A 9,109-nucleotide genomic window follows, 5' to 3' on the forward strand; every position below is an offset into this window, starting at 1 on the left:
TATTTTATTTATTGTCCGTCCCTCTTCACAGTTATGGATGCAGAGGCCCATGCAAAATTAGTGCAAGCTCATGGCTCTGGGTCAGAAGTCCATCAAAAGCCAAAATATTTTCCATCAACAAATAGTATAAGGGAGAATTAGAAGAAATAGAAAGATGTCCAATAAGGAGACTGAAATTTTAGACCGACTATACAGGCAGGCAGTGCTGGCAGGAGCAGCTTGGGGAGCAGCCAGACGAGCCCATCTTGAGCCGGCAGCCCCAGAAGAAGCCATGGGTTGTCCGGCTACTCCCTTGGCTTCCTCCTCCCCTCACAGAATGATCAGGGAACTGGGGGATTGAACAGGGAACTGGGGAGTCAAACCAGGGGCTGGAGGGAAGCCCTTGTTCATTCCCCTAGCACCTGATCATTTCCCCCAACTCTCCCCAGTTCCCAATTTGATCCCCAAGCTCCCAATCATTCCCTCAGCTCCCTGATCATTCTCCCCAGCCTCTGTGGCTTCTCTCAGGGCTGCCATCACTGCCTGCCTCACTGCAGCTTGAGCAGGCAGCTCCGGGAGAAGCCATGGCGGCTGGGGGCAATGATCAGGGAGTTGGGGGAATGAACAGGGCCTTCTCCCCAGTTCACGGTTCAAGCCCTCCCTGACCAGTGAGTTTATTACTTATAGGTTAAACAGAAGACAGTCAAAGTTCCTCTTGAAACCCACGGGAAGAGCCAGGTCCACCTGCTTGTCCAGCTGGGCGGGGGGAGGGGTGACTGTGGCTGTGGGCACATGAGCTCCTGTGGTTGGCAGCTGCTGGCCTCCAGGCCTGCTGGCACATATGAGCCAGCCCAGGCAGCCACGGGCATGAAGGGCTCATCCCACATGGTCAGTCTGGCTGCCAACATGTCTGCCTGCAGCTACAACAGTGTTGCCTCTATGCTGCTGCCTGTCCAGTCATTGCCCATACATTCTGGGGCCCCTGGGACCCTTGGGGTGTGTACCTTGCTTTGCATCTTCAGTCTTGCCACAGAGTTGCTTCACGCACAGGCTGCCCCACTCCCCCTCCCCTGCCAGCTGCAGGTTCCTCATGGTTCTAGCCAGGTGCGGGGCTCATGCCCACTGTCTGTCACTCTTGGGTTGCCACTGCCACCTCCACTCCCAACCACGCACACACATATAACCCTCTCCTCCATCCCTCCTCCCCCTGCCCCCCTGCCTGGCTGGATGAGCAGAAATACCTTGGTTCTTCCCCCGGGTTTCAAGAAGAACTTTGATTGTCTTCAATTTAACTTGTAAGTAATAAACTCACTGGTCAGGGTATAATAAACTAGCCCTTTCAAGTCTCATGTAGTCAGAAAGACCCAGCTACATTTCTGATTAGTCTGTAGCTTGCTGCAGTGAGGATTAAAAAAAAATCTCTAACCACTGTTGAAAAAATGCCCTGATATTAGTCTTCCTGCAAGTTGCATCAGGATTATTTCTCAGAAAGGGCTTTACTTAGGAGAAGAGTGGAAAAGATAGGGTTAGATCTTCCAGGCAGTCCTCACTGCTCTGGCTAGGGAGCAGAGGGGCAGGGCCAACCCTGCTCTCTGGAGCAGACAGCACAGCCCAGGGCTGCAAAGCATGCTGGTATGCTCGGGGACTGTGGTTTAACTTGAACCCAGAAGGGGTCTAGGACAGAAGTTTCATAAACTGGCTTGACCTAAATCAGTGAAGTCTGATTGTGACAGGGTGCCTGAAGCCCCCTGCCACGAACAGAAGCAGGAAGGACTGTAGGAGAGAAACGTACCTTGGCAAGCTGGAGGAGTCATGGCAGACCCCAACACGATCTGAACAAATGGAGACACTGGCTGGGGCTGTGGCAGATCAAAGGAAACCAAGCAGGGAAGGAAAAGATTGGTGCAGGACAAGAACAAAGAGAAAGAAAGACGTTCCATGCTGGTATGCAAAGGAGGAACAGCTGGGTCAGGCAGGCAGCCAATAGGGAACTGCTGCATGGGACCCAGCTGAAGAGAGGGAGATTTAAGGGATGCTGAGGGAGTGTCCTGGGGAAGGTAGAAGAAGAAAGAGCAGAGGAAAGAAGGAGACAAGAAGAGAGAGCAAGCAAGTGAAGATGAGTGAGTAGAAGCCCCAAGGGTAAGCTCTGACCCTGCTACTTACCAGCTGAGGTCCAGCTGAGAGTGGGAGTCGATGAAGTAGCTTGAGTGACTGGTGAGTTGGACTCCGGGGGGTGAAGGGAACCACTCTGGGGACCTAGAAGAGGAGGAAGGCAAAGGTGGCGTTACCCTCCCAGAAGGGATAGGAGAAGAGAGAGAGGACCCCAGCCAGAAGAAGGTGATGAGGGAAGAACCAAGGAGAAGGTAGCTGTCTTGGGACCCATGCAGGGAAGAATGGGGTAAGCAGCCACTTAGGCAAGGACCGTAGATAGGATCCTTTGGGTTAAGATGATAATGAATCTTAGTGGCAATCAATATTGCCCAGAACATCAGGTGTGGTGAGGGCAGGGTATGGGGATGGTGGAGCCCTGCGAAGAGCCGCAGAAGTTCTGAGTTCTTGACTCTTCTTAGTTGCATCCCAGTAGTGTCTAGATACATCTCCCTTAACATTGAAGGTGTGGCAGGAGATTTATTACAACGAGACACTACTGTTTCAGCCGGGAGGTGACATGACTCTAGGCGGTGCGAGAAACCCCCATACACTGATACTATATTCAACCAGGTTTATCTTAAACCAGTTTCAACCATTTTGAAATATAGTATGTGTACTGAACTTCTGTTCTGTTACAGGTTTAAACCAGAGTCTGATAACTTAAACCGGTTTATGTATAACTTTTGTCCTTAGCCCTGGAGCTTGACTGAAGACTCTCTTCTGCTGATGTTTGCCCTTCTTTTGGGTTCCCAAGCCTGAAAGTGGAGTCCTTAGCTAAGACCTCTATGCCCGCATGGTGTTATGTACCAAAATTGGACACAATGAGCATATCCAGACAAGAGTGCATGTGCAGCAGCTCGCATTTCCCATGGGACAGATAGCAGTGGCACATATTTATCCCACCTGTTCTGGCCCCAGAGGTCCTGGGGGCCTCCTGGGGCAGCAGTGGTACTGATCCAGTCACTTGGAGTCTGGCCGGTAGCCAGAATGTGACTGTGGCCAGCCATGCTTCATTTCTGGTGGCACATGCTGCTGCTGCATGCACTGTGCCACTTTTTCAGTGGTGGTTATTTTTGGCAGTGGGATCTCCTGGTGTCAAACTTTGGCACTGCACTGCAAATTAGAATGGGTGAACGTGAATGTGCACTGTACACAGTTTGTGGCACCTCAAGCAGCTTTGGGGCTCTGCAAACCACATGTGCATGTTTGTCTGGACATGCCCCATCTGGGTATGGGGTTGTGCACCAGATTCATTGACTTGAGCTCTTCTGCTTAGTGGAATAAGAGGCTAGGAAGAAAGGTCAGTGTCAGAGTCCATTCTGAATGTCTTGCTATGGCCTCTCATGCTATAAGCCAGGGGTGCTCAACCCCCAGCTTGTGAAGGCATGTCATCCAACCTGCAGGGTTCCTTATGGATCATAAAATTTGGCAGCGGGGGAGCAATGGCCACTGATTGCTGCTCCTCTGCTGTCAAATTTTCAGATGGGGAGCCCTGTGAATCTGATAGCATGGGTCTGCCCCTTAGATTGAGTGTGTGGGGCTGATTAGGGCAGCAAGAGGCCAAGCAGGGCAGTATGGAGTGGCATGGAGCCAACTGGGGCACCACAGGGTTAAGCGGAGCTGAGCTGGATTGTGTGGGACTGTGTAGAGCTGAGTGGGGTGCTTCGAGGTCAATCAGAGTAGCTCAGGCTCAGTACTGACTCATGGACCAGCAGCCCTATGCCACTTATCTAGCCTATGGAGCCGAAAGATTGAGCACCACTGATATAAGCTAAAAAATGAGAAAATGCATGCAACCCCCCCAACCCAAAACACAAAAACCAAAACAACACACCCTCAGTGTATCAAGCCAGCACATGGTTTTATTTTCTGTAGAGATAGATTCTTTGTTTTTATGTCCTCAGAATTTAAAGAATATAAGACAGCTATAGGAAACTGGTGCTACATGCACCCCTTTGTGTGTTGTTATTGGCTAACTGAACTTAATAGCGGTGACTCTTGCACACAGAATATCATTGGATTCTCACTCTTACTTTTTTTCCCCCAGTGTAAGCACCACCATAAGGGACCTTCATTACCATGCCCCAGGTTTACAGCTCATATGAAGATCTCACCTGGTACTCATGAGTCAACCTATATGCTTGGTACCACATTCCAGGATCTTCCAGTCAAAGAGATTAATCAAAACAGGGAAATCATTTCTACTCAGAGATGTCCATGGAAAAATTCAGGTAAAAATATTTGTGCTTTCAGTATTTTATAAGGGATCTTTTGAAACATGTAAGTTGTCAGCAATATAAAAAGCATTTCTATTTGTTTCCAAGAGTCTAATGGAGAATATGCAGGTTAAGCAGAATTAAGAAGGCTAACCAAAGCAAAATGGCATCTTTCAAAAAATGGAAAGCAGGAAAGTGCACAAACTCTGACAGATCAAATGAAAAAGCAAAACAAGGCATGCCAAAAAAAGAATTTGAGGAGGATCTTGCAGAAGATGCTGAAATTTATAATAAAAACTTAAAAAAATACAACAGAAGGAGGAAGCCAGCTAGATAATTGGTTGGACTATTAGATGACCAAGGAGTAAAAGGTGAACTCAGGGATGATAAGGCCATAGCAGAGAAACTAAATGAATTATTTGCATGTGTTTTACTTTAGAGGATATTAGGGGGATTCCCCACCAGATCGTCTCTTCCTAGCAGATAAGTCTAAATATTGCATTTTCACTGAAGTGAAAATAGGAGGTTTTAGAACAAATTGATAATGTAAACATGATTAAGTCACTAGGATCAGATGGTATTCACCCAAGAATTCTGAAGGAACTGAAATGTGAAATCACAGAACTGTTGGTAACAGTATTTAACCTGTCATTACAAACAGCCTCTGTGCCAAAGGACTGGTGAGTTGCAAACATAATACACTTCTTCAAAAAGGGCTCCAGAAGTGATCCTAGGCATTACAGGCTGCTGAGTCTCACTTCTATCCCAGGCAAGTTAGTAGGAGCCATCAAGTGAAATCATCAGTCACAAGGGTAAATACGATATGTTGGACAAAAAAATCACCATGGTTTCTTTAAAGGGAAATCCTGTCTCACCAATCTGCTGGGGTAAAAAGCATGTGGATAAGGAGGATGCAGTTGATTTAGTCCCTTTGGATTTTTGAAGAGTTTTTCAAAAGGTCCCTCACCAAAAGCACTTTAAAACAAGTTGCTGTAGGATTGAAGATAAAGTTCCCATGTGGATAAAGAGCTGCTTAAAAGATAAGAAGCTAAGGTAGGGCTAAATGGTCACTTTTCAGATGGAAAAAGGTCAATAATTGGGTTCCTCAAGGATCTGTGCTGGGTCTAGTTTTGTTCAATGTTTTCATAAATGACCTGGAAAAAGGAGCGCACAGTGAAATCTTGAAGTTTGCAGATGTTACTAAAATATTTTGAATAGTCAAATCCAAGCTGACGGTGAGGAGATACGCAAAGGTCTCACAATGGTGAGTGGGCAAAAAGTGGCAGATGAACTTCAAGGTTGACAAGTACAAGGTAATGCATATGGGCAAAAATAACCTCAACATTATGTACATAGTGGTATGCCCTGAACTACCTGGAATGACTCAGGAAAGAGACCTTGGAGTCATTGTAGTTTTCTAAAAACATCAGCTCAATGCACAACAGCGACCAAAAAAAAGCCCAAAATTGTAGAGGTGCACTGATATATTGATCCATATCGGATCAACACTGATAAAAGGAAAATTGATATTATTGGCAATCAGCTATTTTTTGTTAGTGTAGCCGATAATGTCACCGATCAGTGCCATGTGCATGTGCACAGTTGCAGCATGCGTGCGAACAGGAATGCAGCTGGGCAGCTTGGAAAGCAGCGCCTGGCCTCTGGCAGGGCACTGTTTGTGCCTGCTACTTTAAGGACCAGAAGACAGCAGCCGGCAGGTGCCTGATTAGGGCAGCCATTTTAGATTCAGGGCAGCCCATATAAACAGGGCATTTTGCTGCTGGGAGGCCAGGCAACAACATTGCCTGGCTGGAGGGCTGCTGGTATCATCTGGAGGTAAGGGAGGAGCTGTAGGGAATGGTCAGGAGGCTCCTGGTCCTGGGCATGACCTAAAACTGCACCCTGCTGGGAGTGGGTGGCCTGGTAGGGCTCTCAGTGGCATGGGAGCCCACAGGAAATGCCAGGCCAGTTACCACCCTGGTGAAAGGCGGGTCGGGGTGCCTTAACCCCTAGCCCCCACCACCGGGTGGGTTACCCCCTTCGTAGGGTCTAGGAGGTGGACTCCAGGGAGAGAGAGAGTCAGGCCATAGACTCTTAACCTGTCTTGACATCCCCCGACTGGTCCAAGCTGGGGCTAGGACTGGGAGGGTCAAAGGGCCAGGGGCCCACTGCAAGGAATGCCCAAGAGCTGAGGGCCTGGGGTTCTGACTGGCTTGGAGGTGGGCCAGGGCTAGCAGCCAAAGGTCCCGGGGGGGACCACACTCGTAAGAGGGAGCAGCTTAGGGAGCTATCCACCCGGGAATGAAGGCAGAATGGGCTGCCTGAATGGAGGGATCTAAGTGGGGTCCAACTAGTAGGATTCTGGGGCCCAGTGTGTGGCTGGGGATATGGATAACATCTGGATGCCATCTGCTGCAGTGTAGGAGAGGAACGGAGCTGCAGATAGCAACCCCTGGCATCGGGGCAAGAACTGGGCAGCCTCCTACCTAATTAACACTAATTCATTAATTAACAACAAGGCATGGTGGGCGAGAAGGCGGGTGGTTAGCTCAGAAACAGGTGGGTGAGCCACAGGGAAATCGGACCTGAGAAGACCCCCTGTTACAGGCCGGTAAATCTGGGGGGAGGGTGCAGAATGGGCATGGCAGGGGGAGATTGAGGCCCCTACAGTGAGGGAGGGAGTGGGGCAGGGGCAGGGGAAGGGGCAGCAGCAGCTGCTGTACTTCCCAGCCAGGGTGGGGCACAGGATGGAGCTACAGGTGGCTTGTCTGGTGGGTGGGGAGGGGGGTGGCTCCCTGCTGTTGTGTACAACCCCGGGAGAGGCATGGAGTGGGCATATGTCCCCTGGATTTGTGTGGGGCAAGGGTGGGCTGCCCACTGCGGGCTTGGGGCCAGAGGCTGTGCTGGCCTTTTCCCAGTGGGTAGGCTGGGCCGGGGTTGCACTTGGGGTGGGTGAGGGGGGGGCAGTGGCAGTGCTGGGAAAGGGGGGGGCTATGGGGTAGGCTAGAGACACCCCAAAGTTTGCCATAATCCCCCTGTAGCCACCCCTCTCAGTGCTGCTGCTGCATGCCCCGCCCCCGCCCACCATAATATATTGGTGCACCTCTACAATTTTTGGCTTTTTTTGTCACTGCTGTGCATTGACCTGATGTTTTTAGAAAACTATCTACAATGACTCCAAGGTCTCTTTCCTGAGTCTTTACAGGTAGTTCAGAGCATATGACTGTATACATGAAGTTATTTTTGCCCATATGCATGACTTTGCACTTGTCAACCTTGAAGTTCATCTGCCAGTTTTTGGTCACTCAACGCTGTTAGACCTTTGTGCAGCTCCTCACCATCAGGTTGGATTTAACTAGGACTTCAGTCTGGAAAGCAGAAGGCTGAGGTGGTTATGACAGAGGTCTATGGAATCATATAGGGTGTGGTTAAAGTGAATAGGGAACTGTTATTTATCAAGTCCCAGAGTACAAAAACTAAGGGACACCCATTGAAATTAAAAGGAGATGAGTTTAAAACAAACAAGAGGAAGTGCTGTTTTGTGCAGAGAGTAGTTAACTTGCTGAACTTGTTGCCACAGGAGGTTATAGCGGTAGATAGTATAGCCAGATTAAAAAATGGACTAGAGAAGTTAATGGAAGACAGGTTCATTAATATCTGTTAAACAGTCCAGGAATGTATCCTTAGACATCCCTAAACTAATGATGGTGGATGCCAAGGAAGTTTTGATAGGAGATGATTACTCTAGATATGCCCTGTTCATATGGTCACAAGTGATACCTTGTGCCACTGCTGGTTGTCCCCAGGGAACGGCTGTGCCATGCGCTCTCTGGCACGTGACAGGTTACCCCGGGTGGGGTAGGGGAGGCTGGGGCCAGCACTGAGCTTGCCTCAGCAGCCTTACCTGGGATCCTGGGGCCTTCTGGGTCTGCAGCACTGGCAATCCTGCTGCTCGGAGCCTGGCCAGCAGCCAGAGCATAGCTTTGGCCATCCAGGCTCTGGTTTTGAGAGGTGTGCGCTGCTCCATTTTTAAAATTTTTTAAATTTTTTTTTGGTGTGGGTTTTTTGACCCCTGGCTGCTCCTTTGCAGTGCAGAGAACAGCTCAATATGTGGTGTGTGGCTTTGCAGACATGTCTGCAGCAGCACATACTGCATGGCCGCACTCATCTGGGCACGGCCTTAAGTTTTAAGACCTGGAGGGACATGCAGTCTAGATTTCAGGGGATGGAGATTTTTCTGTACCCCAAGGCAATCTCTTCCAATGATTAGAGCATCCTCACCATTAGAAATCTGTGCTGTATTTCCAATCCAGGTTTATCTAACTTTGCCTTGCAGCCGTTGGATCTCATTATGCAACAAAAACACAGTATTTGTTGACCCAATTTCTAGTTGATGTTTTTCAGATGCACATATCAGCCTTTTTGAACTGTTTTTCTTGTCCTATATCAGGTCAATATGCCAGAGGGCTTCTTGCTCTTAATGCTTTCTTTTCTGCATAAGTTTGCATGACTTTGATATAAAATTGCACTTGCTTCTGGATAGGTTGCAAGTGCACCGGAAACATGTCATACTGATTTTCATGAATACTATATTCTATGTCTTGGAAAGAGCCATGACGACACCTTGGCATGCAGGACCTACTTAAGAATATTGCCTTGAGTTGTTAGGAATCAGCAGGAGGGATTGTGTAACCTTTTAGCTGTCTCTGAAAAGCAGAAGGTCCAGTTTGTTCCTTCCCAGTAGTTTAGGGTCAAATGTTTAC

General features: G+C 48.6%; 1 protein-coding gene across 1 annotated transcript in view; it reads left to right on the top strand.

The window, feature by feature from the left end:
* The window catches only part of LOC102380976, a 240,135-nt gene that overhangs the window by 7,559 nt on the left and 223,467 nt on the right, over window positions 1-9,109 (top strand). Inside the window, 1 exon segment of the mRNA XM_025198932.1 lies at window positions 4,178-4,361. Coding sequence (XP_025054717.1) covers window positions 4,178-4,361 — 184 coding nt within the window.

This window comes from Alligator sinensis, unplaced genomic scaffold, assembly GCF_000455745.1.
Source record: "Alligator sinensis unplaced genomic scaffold, ASM45574v1 scaffold74_2, whole genome shotgun sequence".
In the NCBI taxonomy this organism is placed as follows: Eukaryota; Metazoa; Chordata; order Crocodylia; family Alligatoridae; genus Alligator; species Alligator sinensis.